Below are 20,965 nucleotides of genomic sequence, written 5' to 3' on the forward strand. Positions count from 1 at the left end.
AGCATTTAGACAACGGCAGAGCTCCAGGGTGTTCTGGCTGTGAGTTACATGGGCTTGAGTTGGTCTGAAGTGAGACCTTATAGTTTTGCTCCTACGAGAGCCTGCTTTTCTGTTCACCACCATCTTTCTTGAACCTGCCTGACCATCAGATGGACATTCTCGCTCGCTCACTCAATCGCCATTAGAAGTAACAGCCAGAAACTCCCTCCGCATTCGCAGTCTGCAATACTGCTGGCTCCTAACTATATTTTAGTTTACTGCTCCCAATCTCCCCCAATCTGTAGCTGCTCTCTTTTTTTTTCTCCCCCTCATCTTTTCCTGCAGGAATGTTTACAAGGATTACCGGCAGCTGGAGTTGGCTTGCGAGACCCAGGAGGAAGTGGATAGCTGGAAGGCTTCATTCCTAAGAGCTGGTGTCTATCCAGAGAGAGTTGGGGTATGTGTCCTCAAATATATGTGTATACCTGTGTGTCTGTGTATGTGTATATTTAACGTGTATACACATAATATGTGTAAACACACGTATTTATATATATATATATGTCAATATATGTGTCTTTACATTTACAATGGATAAGTCACAATAAAAGCTCATGCTGATATGTCAAAATGTTTGAAAAATCTTTATTTTTAGGATATTTTCCAAAAGTCTGAAGAACTCAGGGAAAAAAAAATAAGATGGCACCTAGTTTCTCCGAGCTGGAGACGTTTTTCTCTGTTAACAGAACATCCAAGGCTTTTGAATTGTGCCACCATTATTAATCCAAAAGGAAGAAAAGAGTTTCCAATCTTGGCTGTGTGGGCTGATGTAGTGTGTTTAAACAGCCAGTGGGTGGCACCGCAGAGCATCTGTGGCAAGACGGTGATCGCTAGGCTGATTCCTGTCAGGTGGGAGGGAAAATGGGGGAGTGAGTGAGTCATCACTGAGCACTTGTGCATATTTTCTATTGCTCCTCCGCCTCTCTCCTCATCTAGAAGCCAATTCTGCTACAGTAGAATTCTGGTTCCGAGCCCAAGTGGTTCCATTTTTCCTCTGTGAGCATTCGTGTTGGCAGGTTGTTTGACTGTGGGGGCATCACAGTCGAGCCCAATTAACCTGACATCTGCACACTCACACCTTCTGGTAAGGAGCAGTTGTCAGCACACAGGAGCAGAAACCTTTGCTAATTTATCCTTTGGTTCACTTTCATGGTGGGTGGGAGGGAAGGAATGAAATTGAGGCCTAATATAATTTCCTTCCTGTCGCTCTGCCTTAACTCAGCACAGACCTGGGACCTTCCTGCACTGGGAAGTGTATTCACTCACTGCGCAAAGCTCAGAGTAATTGCTCCTAAATCAATCTGTCAACCTTAGCTCAGTGAGCTACACTCTCACCTCAGAGAGAAGCCCCAATTGCTCAAGTCCCTTAGCGCACAGTCTCAGCTGAAACTCCCCAGTTTCAGTACTGAGGGAATCCTGCACTGTCAGTGGTGCCGTCTTTCAGCTGAGACATTAGCAACCACCTGAGAGGGTTTAAAGATCCCTTGGCATTATGTTTTGAAGAAGAGCCGGGGCGTTCTCCCTAATATCCTGACCAACATTCATCCCTCATCCAACATGATTAAAATTAGGATGGAGGCAAAATACCGCGGCTGCTGGAAATCCGCAATAAAAACAGAAAATGCTGGGGGGAAAAAAGACTCAGCAGGTCTGGCAGCATCTGTGGAGGGAGAAACGGAGTTAACGTTTCAAGTCCGTAAGACTCCTCTTCAGGAGGTTAAACTTAGATCACTGCTGTTTGTGGGAGCTTGCTGTGCACACACTGGCTGCCGTGTTTCTTTCACTACAACAGTGACTACACTTCAAAAATACTCTATTGGCTGTAAAGGGCTTTGCGATGTCCTGAAGTTGTGAAAGGTGCTATATAAACGCAAATATTCCTAGATGGAGGCAAACTGAAAGGAGACCTTTCAGGAGGGAACTGTAATGTTAACATTTTCCAAGTCATTTTACTTTTACTTCAGAATCACTTTCTATTTGTTTATCGACTGGCAAGTAATTTGTCGGTGGGTTGGAATGAGGGAGTGAGCCTGTTAGAACTCCTGACTTATGAGTGATCTTTCCAAAATCCTCATACTTGGGACTGCTGTCAAAGCGTCTGGAATGAAGGCAGGACCACACTCAACAGGGAAATTATTTAGCTTTAGTCAGACAAGCACACACTCTGCCTGAGAATTTACGTGCAAATATTTGTAAATCAGTATCTCCTGCTACCCCCTCCCCCACCTCCCTTGTGGCCCTCCCTCTTTCTCATGTTAAATGATGTTGCTGATTGAAATCTGGCAGCGTCCCTGCTGAATGTTTCAACCTGGGTCTCCCTGCACAATAGGAAACTGTGTCATTCTTTCCATGAGATTCAGTGCTTACATCTGGTAGACAACAGTCCTGTCCACATCACTACTTCATTACAGCACAAAGGCAAACCGTAAACAATGATGAAAGGGACCAACTTTCCTGTTACGTTAATTTTTAAAAAGAAAAATAAGCAGAAAGCATGCAACACATACACACACGCACATGCATACATACACACACACACACTCTCACACTCACACATGCACACTTTCACACACGCTCACTCGCTCACACACTCTGTCTCACACTCCGTCTCTCTACACGCTCTCTCACGCGCGCGCACACACACACAAACTTACACACTCACTGTCAATCACTCTCACTCTTTCACACACACACACACTCACTCCCTCTCATGCCCACTCCCTCTCACGCCCACTCTCTCTCACGCCCACTCTCTCTCTCTCAGAGACACACACATACACACTCACTCACTCTCACGCTCTCTCTACACGTATAAATACACACACACACTCTCGTTCACTATGTCACACACTCTCTCTCACTCTCACTTTCTCTCACGCTCACTCTCACCCACGCCCGTGCCCTCGCGCTCTCTCGCATGCACACTGACAACACTCGCTCTCTCACTCACTCGCTCTCACTCATACACACTCGCTTTCTCGCTCTCACACGCTCGCTCGCTCTCACGCACACTCGCTCTCGCTCTCACACGCACTCGCTGTCACACACACTCGCTCCCTCGCTGTCACACACACTCGCTCCCTCGCTGTCACACACACTCGCTCCCTCGCTGTCACACACACTCGCTCCCTCGCTGTCACACACACTCGCTCCCTCGCTGTCACACACACTCGCTCCCTCGCTGTCACACACACTCGCTCCCTCGCTGTCACACACACTCGCTCCCTCGCTGTCACACACACTCGCTCCCTCGCTGTCACACACACTCGCTCCCTCGCTGTCACACACACTCGCTCCCTCGCTGTCACACACACTCGCTCCCTCGCTGTCACACACACTCGCTCCCTCGCTGTCACACACACTCGCTCCCTCGCTGTCACACACACTCGCTCCCTCGCTGTCACACACACTCGCTCCCTCGCTGTCACACACACTCGCTCCCTCGCTGTCACACACACTCGCTCCCTCGCTGTCACACACACTCGCTCCCTCGCTGTCACACACACTCGCTCCCTCGCTGTCACACACACTCGCTCTCTCGCTGTCACACACTCGCTCTCTCGCTCTCCCTCTCACACGCTCTCGCTCTCACACGCTCTCGCTCTCACACGCTCTCGCTCTCGCACGCTCTCGCTCTCGCACGCTCTCGCTCTCGCACGCTCTCGCTCTCGCACGCTCTCGCTCTCACACGCTCTCGCTCTCACACACACTCGCACTCTCTCTCTCACACGCTCTCGCTCTCACGCTCTCGCACTCTCTCTCTCACACGCTCTCGCTCTCACACGCTCTCGCTCTCACACACACACGCTCTCGCTCTCGCTCTCACACGCTCTCGCTCTCACACGCTCTCGCTCTCACACGCTCTCGCTCTCACACGCTCTCGCTCTCACACGCTCTCGCTCTCGCTCTCACACGCTCTCGCTCTCACACGCTCTCGCTCTCACACACACTCGCACTCTCTCTCTCACATGCTCTCCCTCTCACGCTCTCGCACTCTCTCACGCACTCTCTCACACGCTCTCTCTCTCGCTCTCACACGCTCTCTCTCTCGCTCTCACACGCTCTCTCTCGCTCTCACACGCTCTCTCTCTCTCGCTCTCACACGCTCTCGCTCTCACACACACACTTGCTCTCTCGCTCTCACACGCTCTCGCGCTCTCGCTCTCACACACACTCGCTCTCTCGCTCTCACACACTCTCGCTCTCACACACTCGCTCCCTTGCTCTCACACACACTCGCTCTCACACGCTCCCGCTCTCTCACGCTCTCGCTCTCACACACACTCGCTCTCGCTCTCACACACACTCGCTCTCGCTCTCACACACACTCGCTCTCGCTCTCACACACACTCGCTCTCGCTCTCACACACACTCGCTCTCGCTCTCACACACACTCGCTCTCGCTCTCACACACACTCGCTCTCGCTCTCACACACACTCGCTCTCGCTCTCACACACACACTCGCTCTCGCTCTCACACACACTCGCTCTCTCGCTCACACACACTCGCTCTCTCGCTCACACACACTCGCTCTCTCGCTCACACACACTCGCTCTCTCGCTCACACACACTCGCTCTCTCGCTCACACACACTCGCTCTCTCGCTCACACACACTCGCTCTCTCGCTCACACACACTCGCTCTCTCGCTCACACACACTCGCTCTCTCGCTCACACACACTCGCTCTCTCGCTCACACACACTCGCTCTCTCGCTCACACACACTCGCTCTCTCGCTCACACACACTCGCTCTCTCGCTCACACACACTCGCTCTCTCGCTCACACACACTCGCTCTCTCGCTCACACACACTCGCTCTCTCGCTCACACACACTCGCTCTCTCGCTCACACACACTCGCTCTCTCGCTCACACACACTCGCTCTCTCGCTCTCACACGCTCTCTCGCTCTCACACGCTCTCTCGCTCTCACACGCTCTCTCGCTCTCACACGCTCTCACACGCTCTCTCGCTCTCACACGCTCTCTCACACACTCGCTCTCTTGGTCTCACACAGGTGGCAGGATTTTGAGTTTGCGATTGGCCCCTGACCACGATTTCATGCTGATGGGCCAATTAAGGCCTGCCCAGCGTGAAACGCAGCTTCCCACTCGCTGGGAAGGGCTGAGAGGGGGTGGAGGGCCTGTCGGCTGCTGGGTCCAATGACAACTCGGCAGCTGGTTTAAAATTGGCACAGGCAGCCCTGGAAGGCTGCCCCGGAAGAACATCTGTTCTGTGTTAGTAAACTCAAGTGTGTCAAGTGCGGTTGGAGATGCCAGGCGGGAGGGCAGATTGGGTGGGCACTCAGCCCCCTTGCTTTCTGGATAAGTGCCTCGTGGTCCTCCTGGAGGAGGTGGCTGCCAGGAGGGACACCCTTGTTCCCAGAGATGGGAGGAGGAGGCCACCACACCTCACAAAGAGCGAATGGGAGGAGGCTGCAGCGCTGGTGAGCAGCCATGACATGGTGTGGCACATATGGGTGCAGTGCTGGAAGAGGTTCAATGACCCTCTGCGCCCAGGAAGGGTGAGTACCGTGTTGGCGTGGGTCAGTGTGCAGAACTGTTATGGTCTGGCCAACTCCCCGTGGACCTCAGAGGTGCTAGAATCTGAGTGACAACTGTCAGTGACACCGGAGCTGGCCAAAGGGGGTGAGCCCCGGCTGCTTGGACTGAGTGCCTTGCGGCTCGAGGGCCACGACCTGGATGTGCCCTGGGAGGTGTTCCTCAGTTGGGGATGGCCAGGTTGCAATGGCGCTGCAGGTAGAGAGTGGACTAAACAAAACTCCTCTGTCCTTTCAGGAGAAGACGAGCCATAACCAATTGGAGAGGTCATGGACAGGCAGAGGCCCACCCAACCTGCTGCTGCTCACCAGGTTCGAGCAGGATGCCCTTGAGCTGGAGAGCCGGCACACTCCACAGGCAACTGGGTGTGGAGAGGTTGGGGTGCTGGACGAAGGTGAGAGTGCAGTGCACAGAGGTGAGAGTTTTGGATTGTGTAACCATTCTAGTGCAGTCTCTTCACTGACAGGAGCCTCAAACCTGGAGTCCCCATTGATCATTGAAAGACGATGGCACCATGATGCAGATCTCCATTGTCTCAGCAGGATGCCTGGCACAGTGACAGTGCGGTGACTTTAACCAATGACATATCCTTGTTCTCCCCTAGATTTGCCAGCACGCAGTTGCTCTCTGGACCCCGAAGGGCCACCCCTGACACTGGAGGACCACCGGGCTTCACTTGACCTGCATCACACCCGCTCCCTGAACCAGGCACCAGCGCCTCGGTGGGCCTTAGATCGGCGGCTAAAATGTTGGCGCACAGCGGTGAGGGCACTTCACACTCGCTTGAGGTGCAGGCAGAGGCAGAGAGTGCCCAGGGCGCCGGCAGTCGGAGGAGTGCTGGGGACCAGGACGATGCTGAGTCAGAGGCAGCTGATGAGCCCCTGGAGTTGCCCATTGGGCGGCAGATGTTCGATGTCCGGCGGGATGTACAGGAGGATCTGGCGGAGATCCATGAGGGTCTCCGTGCCATGCGGAGCGCGAGCACTGCGTTGACCATCCTGGTCGAGCGCACTGCCTCCTCCATTGACAGAGTGGCATCTCTCAGGGAGAGGCAGCTCCAGGGACAGAATTAGGGGTTCGTGGGTTGTGCTCAGGCCTGCAAACCCTCACACACCTTAGGTGGTGAGTGCCAGTGTGGGAGATGGATGAGGCACCCAGTATCCCAGCTAGATGCCCGTCCATTAAGGGCAAGCAGGGAGGTCCAGGGTGACCTCACGTTAGTGCACAAGCTGTTTGTCATCTCTGCGGGCTCGTCTTAGGGCGCTCTGGATGATGGCAGCAGCTCCTCCACCAGTGACCGTTGGAATCTGATGAGGCTATAATGACTGGGGAGATGCAGCCATGACAGTGGGGGCCAGCACAGGCTCCACGGGTCAGAGGACGACCACCAAGGTCATCAAGGCCAACAAGGCAGCAGAGCCAGCAGCCTGTCTCCAATGCAGGAGCTAGCGATGGAGGGGCACCAAGATGTAGCATTCAGAAACGTAACTTAAAGGCACCATAAGCACAAGAGGGACAGGTCATGGATGATTTTCTGTTCATTTATGTTTGGTTTATATGTCTGCTGGTGTGGACAATGGTAATGGTAATGTCATTATGCATTCAATGTGACAATAACATTAAATTTGCTTTGGTCCTGATGGCCTGAGTATGCTTCACCTTTTTTCTTTCCGATGCAGGGTAAGCCAGTGTGTAATGCTGGACGTGAGTGGCTGGATATTTTATTGCACAGGCACTGAGTGGACTTTGGGAGCAAATGAAAGGGTCATTTCAGACACCAGGGATGGAGGCAGCGGCACTGGCATGAGGTGGGAGCAGATCTTTGGCAGCCTAGCTGAAGGAGTGTTGGATTAAGGCATCTCTGGTGTCCCTGCCTCCCTGGAGGTTACAGAGGGTCTGCCTCCACGCCCTCAGTGTTCTCCTCACCGTGCTCCTCTTCAGACTCACTACTGGATTCATCCTCAGTGGCCTGTGGAGCTGCGTCAAGATCCTCTTCCTCCACTGGGTCCCCCCTTGCCAGTGCCAGATAGTGGTTGCATGTTGTGCTCTCCACAGTCAGTGACACCCACTCGGGGGGGTATTGGAGTGTGGCCTATGAACGATCCAGGTATTGGAAGCGTGCCTACCACCGCCCTTGTGAAGACGTGACTCCTATTGTAAGGTTTCTCTGCCTCTGTTCTTGGGTGGCGGAGAGGCATCATGAGCCACCTCTTCGACGAATAGCCCTGGTCACCTAGCAGCCATCCATCCAGCCGGGCTGGAGCACTGAAGAGCCCCGGCACATGGGAGTGTCTCAGGATGTAAGCGTCATGGGAGCTGCCTGGGTACCTTGCACAGACTTGTAGAATCAGCATCCTGTGATCACACACTATCTGCACGTTCATGGAGTGGAAGCCCTTCCTGTTGACGAAGGCACCCGGCTGACCCGCTGGTGTCTTGATGGCCACATGTGCAGTCGATTACACCCTGGACACGGGATTCCAGCAATCGCTGCAAAGCCTCTGACTCGCTCAGCCTGCCTGGCCTCGTCCGTATGGTAAACAATAAAGGTCAGGACCCGCCTGAACAGAGCTTCTGTCACCAGCTTGACCGAACTGTAGACAGCTGACTGGGAGACTCCACACAGATCCCCCACTGAGCCCTGGAAAGAGCCGGAGGTATAGAAGTTGAGGGCCACTGACCTTCAGAGCCACTGGCATGGGGTGTCCACCCACACAGTCGGAGCTGACCTCAGGCCCAATCATTGGACAGATGGAAGTCACGGTCTCCCTTGAGAGACGGAACCTCCTTTGGTATTGTACCTCGGACATATTGAGGCAACTGCATCACTGCCTGTAAACCCTGGCAGCAGGATAGTGCGTCTTCTGCAGCCCCTTCCACCTTGGACTTCCTGCTGGCCCTGCACCCCTTGTGCCTGCGCCTCTCCTCCCATGGGTTCCTCCCCTGGAAACTGCACTTGGACACCTGGCCTCCTCTCTCTTCTGACCCTCTCTTCCTCCTCAGAGGAGATGCCACCAGTGGAGACCACAATCCCCGTTACCAGGGTAAGGGAAGGCTGTCTGATACCTGGAAGGGTCCACACGGTCTGAATCCTCCGGGGGCCTTGGAAATAAGTCCTGAAATGAAGCCTGGAAATGCTAAGAATGAAACACAAAACAGAGATGAAGCAGCCAAGTATCAATATGCAACCAGCAGCAAGGTCTCTTCGAATCTCCTTACTACTCACACTGGCAGTGCTGCTGACCCTTTTTATCCCGCCCTTGGATGAGGTTTAGCAAATTGCCGGCTGCCCGCCTGCCCCTTTTGCCCATGTGACGAGCACAAAATTGCACCGGCAACATAAAATCTACCTTAAAAGCAAAATACTGCAGATGCTTGAAACCTGAAACAAAAACAGAAAATGTTGGAAAAACTCAGCAGGTCCAATAGCGTCTGTGGAGAGAAAAACAGAGTTAACGTTTCGAGTGAGTCTGACTCGGGAAATACATAAAATCTACCTTAATTGCCTTTTTAATGGCCTTAACTGGCCTCATAATTGATGGTGGGCACGGCTCTGACACTCGCGCAATATTTCGGTTGGTGGGCAGGCGCGAGTGCATGATGACATCGGGACGCTCGCCCGACATCATCATGGGTTATTTTAAGCTCAAGCGGGTTGGTCACACGCCCGCCCGCTCAGTGAAAAATTCTACCCACACACATGTACATTCTTACTCTCTCACACACACAGGCATACACACACACACTGAAACACATGCACCCACATTCTCATTCTCTCTCTCTCTCTCTCACATACTCTTGCAAGCACACTCTCTCTCTCTCGCGCTCTCAATGCCCACACTCCCTGTCTTCTCTTTTTTCATTTTCTTTTGTTTTTTTCTCTTTTTTCTCTTGCTCCATCTTTTTTCCTTTCAGTAGTCTCCTCTCCCTCTCCTACTCTGAACTCTTGTTTCCTTTCTCTTTATCACCCCTTGTCTCCGGATCTTTCTCTCTCTATCTTTCTCTTTTTCTCCCTCCTCTTCTCTCTCAGATTGCAACAGACCTGCTCTTTGTGTTTTCATTTCACAATGTCACCTGATGCCAGATTTGGGGTAATGACCATTAAAACTACAGTTATTGTAAAATCCCACTGGTTCATTAATGGCTCTGAAGAAAGGGGTTTCCCACTCCTCACCAGTCTCACCCACTTATGACCCCCATCCCACACTATACAGCCGACTTTCAGCATCCTGAAATGGTCTAGCGAGCCACTAAGGGTGAGTGGAGATGCATCATTGCCAGCATTCTCCAAATAAAAAATAATGACTGTGACCTCTGGGCTTCAGGATACCCCAAAGATGCGCTGGGGAACTCCCCTGGAAGTCTCCAGGTAAGGATTGCACGGCAATTACCCGGGAAGTTCAAACTTCCGTTGGGAAATTTCCCTGCAATTGGAACCATCCGAAAGTGTAGTATAAATTGCAAACTTCGGATGGTTCTGACTGTCTTACCAAAATAATAACCCAGGAATAGTTGGAAGAATTAAAAACCACTTCTAACCCATGGGTAACTATAGTACTGACCCCGCCCGAACCTCCCCTCCCCCCCCAACTATCCCCAATGCCTTCTCGATTACCCCTCTGTCCCGCCCCACAGAACTATGGGACACTCTCAACTATGCTCCACTCCCCCTGACTACATTGACCACCCAATATCCACCGCACTCCACTGACCCCCCGCCCCACCAACCCCCAGTAACCGATTTTCCCACCCTCTTTACCCACCCCCCCCCAGCCCCTCCCATCAACCAACCAACTCCACCCCTCAATCCTACCCACTTAATTTACAAGCTTACCTGCTCCCCTGGCTTCTCAAAGTGGCTGGAATGTTAAACCCACCTGCTTTACAGTAGCTAGTGCTGTAGAAATGGGAGTGTGGCTCCCTTACCTCCGACCCTCCTGCCCTCGACACTAGGCCTCGGTCACCCGCTGCCCTGCGCTGTACTCACCTGGTCTGAGTCGGAAGGTCGAGGGAGAAAGGAGCGGCTGGATCTTAAGGTAAGAAAATAGGAATGTGGTGGCATTCCAACTCCGACTGCCATTCCACGGAAGTTCAGGGCCAATAAAAGTAAACCAAGATAGGTTGAGTTGCCCTTAAATTCATTTGATATAAAAACTCCCTCACGGTCAGTAGTGAGAGGAGGCTTCTCCGCCTGCTTCCCTGAGCTCAATTCGAAACTAGGGTTGCCAACCCTCCAGTATTGGCCTGGAGTCTTCTGGAATTGAAGTTTAAACACCCAGGGCACTGCTGTGTGCAACCCTGGCGAAAAATCATCAGGATATGAGAAAAGATTGTTCTTTTTGTCATTTTGTTTGAACATTTCTCTTTACCAGACATAAAAAATATTGAAAGTGGGGGAAAAAAATGCTGTTTGGCTGACAGTCAAGCATGATGGCATAGAAAGGCAGTACATTACAAGGATGAATGCATTGGCTGACTAATGGCTGGAGTGTGGGGCAAGTGATGTGATGAAACCTCTTGGAATACACTTAACCAAAGTTGGCAACCCTATTTGAAACCTGCTTCCAGGATTTGTTCTGAGTCCATTATACCATCCTCATGAACAGTTTATAAGTGTTTGATGGATTTGGAGAGTGTGTTGCAGGCTTGTGTGTACTGAGGGAAACCATTTATTATCTAATAAATAAAATCTTGATATTGTTATGATCCCAGCCGGTGTTATTACTGGACAAGTCAGAATGGAACCTGGCTTGATGGATCATAATTTTAAATATTTTTTTAACCGTAGAGTACTTATTGAACAAATTCACAGGAGTATGCTGTTAACTTTTTAATAAAAGGATAAAACATTTATTAAACAAGAAACATTAACTATAATACACTAGATAACAAATATGTTGTAAAGATTTTCAATACAAACACCAAGAGAACAAATGATTCAAACTCACTCTTTCCCTTTTACCCCAGCAATAAGCTTTACAGACCCAATACTTCAGTGAGGCTGTACCACTATTTCCACACCAAGGGTAGAGCTGGTTTAGTTGCAAAGAGATTTTCTCTTCCACACTTGGTATCTACCTTAAGATATCCAGAAAACTCACTCTAAATCCACTATTACTTTAACTTTAAAGCAATACATATGAGTTCCTTAACGGTCTGGCAGCATTTCCAGCTAGAGAGAGCCTTTTTCTTTTCTGCCTTCACCCTCTGGTACACTCATACCAACTGACTAAAAAACTACGTTCTGTTCCTGTCTATCTCTCTGGGTCAATAGGCAACAGCACAGCCTTTTCCTTTACCTTATTTAACTCCCCTAAGCTACTAACCTCCCCTTAGTAATCCTGTTCTTCAGCTCAAGAGGTGTAAAACCTCATTAAAAATGCATAAAGGGCCTAGAGACCTCCTGGCTCCAACTCTCAAAACCCTAAACTGAAATCAAAATGCAGGTTTCACCTTCCTTAATGCACAAATAAAAAATATACACCCATAAATACAAATATAAATTACTTAAAACCACCTCTGGCTCCTAACTATATTTATTCAAATAACTTTTCAGGAACTGAGAGTCAGACGATGCTCTTGTCTAGCAGACAGGAGGCTTGGGATTTATGCTGTTAACCCAGCTCCACAATTGTCAGGCAACTTTGGATGCCCTATCTCTATAACCTTCTCCAACCTCCCAGATCACTGCATTTCTCCAATTCTAGCCTCTTGAGCATCGGCCATTTTATTTGCTACATTATTGGCGGCTGTGCCTTTAGCTGCCATGGCCCAAAGCTCTGGAATTCCCTCCCTCTACCTCTCTACTTCTCTTTCCTCCTTTAAGACATTCCTTAAAGCCTACCCCTTTGACAAAGCTTTGGTCATCTATCCAAATATCTCCTTATATGGCTCAGTGTAAAATTTTGATTGGTAACACTATTGTGAAAAGGCACTATGTACATACAAGATGTTGTTGAGTGGATAATCAAGTAACAAAAGAAGCATGAATTGCAATTGATAGGAATATCCATTATGCCAACACTGCATGGGAGATGCTTGAGGATTGAATAAGATTCTGGGTGGTATAATGGGTCATAACACTGTGTATACACCTTTTAGGATTTGCGTTCAAATCCAATCTGGAATAATGGGATGGAAGTCTCTCTCTGGGCCCAAGTGAGCTGAGTTTGGTCAGTGTTAACCCAGTCCCCTTTGATTTCAAATCCACAACACAAACCCTAAAATACAACGCTAACTTGGCAATCTCTTTCTGAGATTGAGCATGGAATATAGAACATAAGAATATGAGAAATGGGAGCAGGAATAGACCATATATACAACCATCTTGGTTGTACTCATCAACTGAGCATCCACTGCTCTCTTGCGTAGAGAATTCCACATATTCACAACCCTCTGAGTGAAGAGGTTTCTCCTCATCTCAGTCCAAAATGGCTGACCCCTTTCCTGAGACTGTGACCCTGAGTTTTAGATTCCCCAGCCAGGGGAAACAACTTCTTAATATCTACGCTATCAAGCCCTCTCTGAATCTTTTATGTTTCAATTAGATCAACTCTTATTCTTCTAAACTCCAGAGCGTACAGGCCCATTCTACTTAACAGTTGCCAGCTGATAAAGGAAAATATAAAATGTCACACAGTTGTAGTTGGTGAGGGGGTAGGAGGGGGGCAGTTTTTTGTCCTGGGGCTGGTTACTCTGAATCTAACACCGCTGTACCCAAAGCCAAGTATTGCGGATAGCTGGAAATCTGAAATAAAAACTGAAAATGCTGGGAAGACTCAGCAGGTCAGGCAGCATCTGTGAAGGGAGAAACAACAGAGTTAATGTTTCAGGCCAATGACCTTTCATCAGCACTGGAGGATATTGAAAAAGGAACAGCTTTTAAATTATTACAGGGCCAGAGGACCTGCGCTGGGCCTGAACTATGGCTAGATTTTCCAGACACATCAACTCCTCGGCTCAATGAACGGAAAGAATTGTAACAATAAGTAACACGCTTGATACCCTGCAGTAAGCATGGGCTTTCTTTAGGTTCTCTGTTATGAATTGGATAGAGTTTCGTTTAAGGAAAGAATGTCCCTTTCCTTTAGCAGTCGAACCACACTAGACATTCTTTAATGCCCTTCTGTTCCACGGCCCATCTCAAGTTTGTTTTTTAAGCAGGTGAGTAACTAATAATATTGCCGGAAGGGGTTCTAATGGTGAGACAGCCAGTGAGGGTATACTGGTAACAGCTCAGCATGGTCACTCTTAAGTTTCTCCTACTTGCTCACTCATCTCCCTTGATTATGGTGTCAGGCATCACAGCTCAAAAACAATTTAAAAATGTAAAAAAAACCAGGAAGATCCCAGGTCTGATCCACCTCACTCCACTCCCCCATTCCCACCTTTTTGTTGAGTTTGTTGATCTTAACCAAGAGAACATCCATGGCCGGGAAAGGGAAAATCACCCAAGTTTCTTCCTCCTGATCATTGGCTCCTGCTGAAGCGTGTGGCCATGGCGACACTAGGGGAGGGCAGCATCACGTTCGACAGCGATGCCCTTTGTGGCCAAGTAACCTCAGGTTGCGGGGAGGGGGGTGGAGAAACAGCCGCTCAATGCACTAAGCAATGGGCAACGTCAAGAAACAAGGAGAGACAACTGAAGGAACAAAGTGTTGCAGGCCATCAAAAGAAATAAAACAACAAGGCCCTAGTGGAGTTGACTGCTGTCCTTTCAAAGAGTTTGGTCTGAATTTGACATGGCGGCTGCTCTTTAAGCCTCGTTTTATTTGGTGAGGGGAACTGTGCTCCGTTTCTGCTACCTCTAACAATGCTGTGCTTTACCTTTTCATTTTTTTTTCCTTGCCCCTAGTTGATAAACGAGTGACTAATTCACTAAATTAATTTTCTTCCTCCTTATATTGGTTTAATTTGCATCACCTTTCACCCAGGATAAAGAAAATGTAAGTAGGTTCATTTGTCTCCAGAAGTACTTCCTTTCCTCTGAAAGGGAACTAAAATTTTCCTCTTTTCTTCCAGTTTGAGGGTTTCTTCTGGTTGGGGTCTTTCTTTTCCCCAGCATTTTAATCCCAGTTTTTGCATGTCCAAATTCAAACTGCATGATTTTAAACCATTTCCGTTTTCTTTTTGCACTGTTTTTGGCACTGGATTGGTATTTGTCTATTTGAAGTCATCCCAGCCTCTGATTAGCTGCATGCCCAGAGTACTTAGTGTGTGATATTTTTAGAAGTGCTTTTGACTGTACTGTGTATCATTGGTGTGGAGCAGTGTTGGCCAATAGAAATTGCTGGCTAGTCACATGAGTGACTGGGGCCAGACTGTTTCAGGCACTAATTTTAGTAAAAACAAAATGCCCTACGTATAATGCAAGTACGTGTATATTTATTTAACAAGCATCTACCATCATTAAGTGACCAAGAGCAGTCACAACAATCATAAAGCCTCCACATACTCTTGTTTCATTGCCTTACCAATAAACACACAAGAAGGTTAAAGTTCACAGTCATCCACCATGCGAATATGACAACTGAGGTCACACGCCTATTTGCAGTGTCTATCACTCAATCTTTATTTCTGAAATCAAAATGCAAAGAGACACATATGGATTCCCAATCTGCCACGTCTGGATATTGGCTATAGGCCAACACTGGTATCATGTACTCTGGGAACAAGCTATCCTCCAAAGCAACCACAGTATTTTACAGCCAAATGATTCCTCCCTACCTCTCCTGGAATTGGTGGCGTGTGAGGGTACAGGGACGCCCTCCCAGTACTTCGCACAGGTAGGCCTCACAACTTCACATGTAAGCTGCAATGTGGAATGCTGATAAACTTCACCACCACGATGGAATCTGGCACCCAAATCTGGTGAACTTTCTGGCGAGAAATGCCAAATGGCGGCCAAAGTTGAAGCCATAAACAGTCTCGGGAGCACTGTGGGGCTGTTAAACTATTGTGTGTTTATCACTGAGGTGTAGTCTCTGTCTGAGTGAGAACTCAGAATACACGATTACCTGAGCCTGCACCTCGAAAGAGATTAGGGGTTGCCAACCCTCCAGGGTTGCCCTGGATTCTCTAGCGATTAAAGATTGATCTCCTGGCCACTGTTTCCAACATCTCTGGAGAAAAGTCCTGGAGGCTATTAGAAAATGGGCATTTTTTGTCATTTACTTGGAACGCTTTAGTTCGTTAATTATACAGATATTGGAGATGGGGCAGGGAATGTTGTTTGACTAACAGTCAAGAACCATCCAATTGGGATAATGAAGAGTCTATTTGCTTTCCTATTGGCTGAGGAAGGCGGGGCACTATGACAATGGACGATCATTGCCGGGAACATGGTGGCAGGGTGGCTGGAGATGGAATGCTTATATCCTGAAACCTTCGGGAATACATCCCCAACTAGAGTTGGCAAGACTAAAAGAGACCTTAATAAACACAGCAAATGCCGGAAATTCTCACCAGCTCTGGCAGCATTTGTAGGGAGAACAACAGAGGCCTGGATTTTCTGGTCCTGCCTGTGGAGTTGCGGGGGGGGGGGTGGGGATGGAAAACTTGACGGACCAGCCAAAGGTCCGTTGACCTTGGACGGAAATTTCCGGTCCCGCGGCAGGCGGGACTGGAAAATCCCACCCAGAGTTAATGCTTTAAGTCGGTGACCTGTCGTCAGAATTTACATCTTTCGGTCATAGAGTTGAACAGCTAACTCTGTTTCTGTCCACAGATTCTGCCAGACCTGGTGAGAATTTCCAGCATTTCCTTTTTTTCTGTCAGACTCCAGCATCTGCACTGTTTTGCCTTTGTAGAAGTGACCCTATTCATTATCTGGGACCATCCCTAGGCTTCTGGTGTGCTGATAAAACTGAATGAATGCATTCCTTCAGTGATTTCCAAACGCATACCCATGGTTGGTGTTTCATTTGAAAGATGCTCCGTCCTGTACTTACAGTCGCTGCGGTCTGGAAGTGTGAATGTTTTGTCGATAGAAGCAAGCTCTTTGGTTAAGAAGTAGTTCTGAATTAGGGAACACAGTTTTTCATTACGAAGGCAGACTAGGAAGAAATTGATGAGAAAAAAAGTGAACAAAAGTTGAAGCATGAGTTTATTAATACTTTCAAAGAGGAGCGGAATAGATATCTGGCTGGGGTTGGGATTATGGTTTGTAAGATTGGGTTCAGGCAGAGATGATTAAAAAAAAAAGTGCAAAATAGGACCATTTGGCCCTTCGAACCTAGTTTGCCACTCAGTAAGATCATGGCTGATCATCTGCCCCAACTCTGCTGCTCTCCTGCCCCTCCCCACGCCCCTTTATTCCTTATGCCTGAAAATCTATTGATCCCAGTCTTGAATAGACTCGACGACTGAGCAGCCACAGCCTATCCCTGTGGGATAGAGAATTCCAAAGATTTTGAGTGAAGAATTTCCTCCTCAGCTGAGTGCTAAATGGCCAACCCCTTATCCTGAGACTGTAACCTCTAGATCCGGACTCACCAGCTGTGGACGTGCCAGTCCCTAACCATCTACCCTGTCAAGTCCTCCAGACCCACAGTTGACTCTTAACTGCCCTCTGCAAGCCACACAGTAAAAGGGCTTCATGGTTGCCTTGCCAGCGATGCCCACACCCCATAAAAAAAAACTGCCCAGATATACTATAATTTGAGAAAAACATGATCTGGATCGAGTTTATCATTTTAAGCTTCTAAGCTGTGGCGTCTTGTGGAAGTTACATTTTTACATTAAGCAGTTCTAATATTACTTGAAAAAACTGCTCTACTTTTGAAAATGGTGAGGAGAAAGTGAATTCCTTTAGTTTGGAACACATTTTCAAGGTTCTGGGAGTGAGCTCTGTGCCTTGATAATTCTGTTTTCAATCTACTACTACATTTGCTGCATTGGCATGTATATTGTCCATTACTGTATTGGCACAGGTTAGCTATTGCATATCAGCAGAAAGCATTTTCTACAAGAGAAGCGTCTTTCAACTGTTGGTACAGTGGTGGAGGTGGGAAAATGGGTTTGGATGGGGTGCGGGAAGCGTGTGTGTTACTGGAAGTGTGTTTCTTGGGGTGGGGGGCTTGGTTTGTGGCCCCAGGACAGTGAGAATATTTTCATAGGGTCCCAATGAATATTTTCAGGGGGATCCTGGGGCTGTGCGTATACTTGGAGGTGATTTCCCTCTCTGAAGGGTTTGGAATGCCCTGCTTTTTAAAAAGTCATCGGTGGGCACCGAAGCATAAAGTTGCTCTTAAAAGTTATTTTGATGCTGGAATCTGAACAGCATTGCCTTTCTGGAAATGTAAGTTTGTCAATAATGAAAATTGTTTTGCATCGAGTGGCCCAATGTCTCGAATGGGGAAGGGCAGATCCGGCCTCTTCAGGCCTTTATGCAATCTAGAGTCTCATTCAAAGATTTTTGGGCTACAACCTGACATTTCCTTTCATTTCGCAATGAACAGCAAAGTGAGAATGAAGAGAACGGCTCTGGTGACAACTTCATGCACTCGATGGACCCTCAGCTGGAGAGGCAGGTGGAAACTATCCGCAACCTGGTTGACTCGTACATGGGAATTGTCAACAAAACCATCCGGGATCTCATGCCCAAGACGATCATGCATCTCATGATTATTAATGTGAGTACAGGGGTTCAGTTTCTTACATCCTAACTGTGACTATGTTCTGGGGGCCCAATATTTGTGAAAAAAATATTTTGCCATCCTCGCTTTCATTCTTACCTCCATCAAAGGACTTTATAGGAACTCTTTCATGGGATATGGGCATCGCTAGCTAGGCCAGCATTTATTGCCCATCAATAATTGCCCTTGAGAAGGTGGTGGCAAGCTGCCTTCTTGAACCGCTGCAGTCCCTGTGGTGTCAGTACAACCACAGTGTACTGAAGGGAGGGAGTTCCAGGATTTTGACCCAGCGACAGTGAAGGAATGGGGATATATCTCCGAGTCGGGATGGTGTTCAACTTGGAGGGGAACTTCGAGGTGATGATGTTATCATGTTTCTGCTGCCCTTGTCCTTCTAGTGAGCAAAGGTTGCAGTTCCATTCAACTGATGAATCAGTGCTGCTCCATGTTGAACACCACTTGGAGGAAGCACTGAGGGTGGCAAGGATGCAGAATGTACTCTGGGTGGGGGACTTCAAGAGTTGCATGGTAGCACCACCACAGACTGAGCTGGTTGAGTCCTAAAGGACATAGCTGCTAGACAGGGCCTGTGGCAGGTGATGAGAGAAGAACATATTTGACCTTGTCCTCACCAATCAACCTGTCGCAGATGCACATTCCCATGGCCGTATTGCTAGGAGTGACCACTGCACAGTTCTTGCGGAGACAAAGTCCCGACTTCATGCTGACAATACTCTCCATCGTGTTGTGTGGCACTACCACTGTGCTAAATACAATAGATTTCGAATCGGTCTAGCAACTCAAGACTGGGTACCCATGAGGCGCTGTGGGCTATCAGCAGCAGCAGAATTGTAATCAACCACAATCTGTAACCTCATGGCCCGGCATATCCCCCACTCTACCATTACCATCAAGCCAGGGGATCAACCCTGGTTCAATGAAGAGTGCAGGAGGGCATGCCAGGAGCAGCACCAGGGATACCTAAAAATGAGGTGTCAACCTGGCGAAGCTATAACACAGGACTACTTGCGTGCCAAACAGTATAAGCAGCAAGTGATAGAGCTAAGCGATTCCACAACCAATGGATCTGCAGTCCTGCCACATCCAGTCATGAATGGTGATGGACAATTAAACAACTCACTGGAGGAGGAGGTTCCACAAATATCCCCATCCTCAATGATGGGGGAGCCCAGCACATCAGTGCAAAAGATAAGGTTGAAGCATGTGCAACAATCTCCAGCCAGAAGTGCCGAGTGGATAATCCATCTCAGCCTCCTGTGGAGGACCCCAGCATCATAGATGCCAGTCTTCAGCCAATTCGATTCACTCCACATGATATCAAGAAACAGCTGAAGGCATTGGATACTGCAAAGGCTATGGGCACGGGCAATATTCTGGCAATTGTGCTGAAGACTTTTGCTCCAGAACTTGCCGCGCCCCTAGACAAGCTGTTCCAGTGCAGCTACAACACTGGCATCTACCCAGCAATGTGGAAAATTGCCCAGGTATGTCTTGTATACAAAAAGCAGCTCAAATCCAACCAGGCCAGTTACCGCCCCATCAGTCTCCTCTCCATCATCAGTAAAGTGAAGGAAGGGGTCATCAACAGTGCTATCAAGTGGCACTTGCTTAGCAATAACCTGCTCACTGACACTCAGTTTGGGTTCCGCCAGGGCCACTCAGATCCTGACCTCATTACAGCCTTGGTTCAAACATGAACAAAAGAACTGAGCTCCCGAGGTGAGGTGAGCATGACTGCCCTTGATATCAAGGCAGCATTTGACCGAGTGTGGCATCAAGGAGCCCTAGCAAAACTGGAGTCAATGGGAATCAGGGGGAAAACTCTCCACTAGTTGGAGTCAGACCTAGCACAAAGGAAGATGGTTATGGTGGTTGGAGGTCAATCATCTCAGCTCCAGGACATCACTGCAGGAGTTCCTCAGGGTAGTGTCCTAGGCCCAACCATCTTCAGCTGCTTCATCAATGACCTTCCTTCCATCATAAGGTCAGAAGTGGGGATGTTCGCTAATGATTGCAAAATGTTCAGCACCATTCGTGACTCCTCAGATACCGAAGCAGTCCATGTCCAAATGCAGCATGTAATGGTCAATATCCAGGCTTGGGCTGACAAGTGGCAAGTAACATTCGCACCACACAAGTGTCAGGCAATGACCATCTCCAACAAGACAGAATCTAACCATCGCCCCTTGACATTCAATGGCATTATCATCACTGAATCCCCCACTATCAACATCCTGGGGGTTACCATTGATCAGAAACTGAACTGTTGTAGCCATATAAATACTGTGGCTACAAGAGTAGGTCAGAGGCTAGAGTCCTGTGGCGAATAACTTACCTCCTGACTCCCCAAAGCCTGTCCACCATCTGCAAGGTACAAGTCAGGAGTGTGATGGAATACTCCCCACTTGCCTGGATGAGTGCAGCTCCAATAACACTCAAGAAGCTTGACACCATCTAGGACAAAGCAGCCCACTTGATTGGCACTCCATCCACAAACATTCGCTTCCACCATCACCGACGCACTGTAGCAGCAGTGTGTACCATTTACAAGATCCACTGCAGCAACTCACCAAGGCTCCTTAGACCTTCCAAACCTTGACCACTACCATCTAGAAGGACAAGTACAGCAGACACATGGGAACACCACCACCTGGAAGTTCCCCTCCTAATCACTCACCATCCTGACTTGGAAATATGTCGCTGTTCCT

At 48.8% G+C, this 20,965-nt stretch overlaps 1 protein-coding gene across 4 annotated transcripts in view; it reads left to right on the top strand.

The window, feature by feature from the left end:
- Positions 1-20,965, top strand: part of dnm1b (dynamin 1b) — a 250,550-nt gene that overhangs the window by 194,345 nt on the left and 35,240 nt on the right. For all 4 annotated transcript variants that reach the window (XM_078550078.1, XM_078550074.1, XM_078550075.1 and 1 more), the window contains exons 16-17: positions 325-436; positions 18,060-18,233. In XM_078550078.1, coding sequence (XP_078406204.1) covers positions 325-436; positions 18,060-18,233 — 286 coding nt within the window. The remainder of the gene's footprint in view (positions 1-324; positions 437-18,059; positions 18,234-20,965) is intronic.

Source organism: Cetorhinus maximus, chromosome 10 (genome assembly GCF_964194155.1).
Source record: "Cetorhinus maximus chromosome 10, sCetMax3.hap1.1, whole genome shotgun sequence".
NCBI classification, from domain to species: Eukaryota; Metazoa; Chordata; class Chondrichthyes; order Lamniformes; family Cetorhinidae; genus Cetorhinus; species Cetorhinus maximus.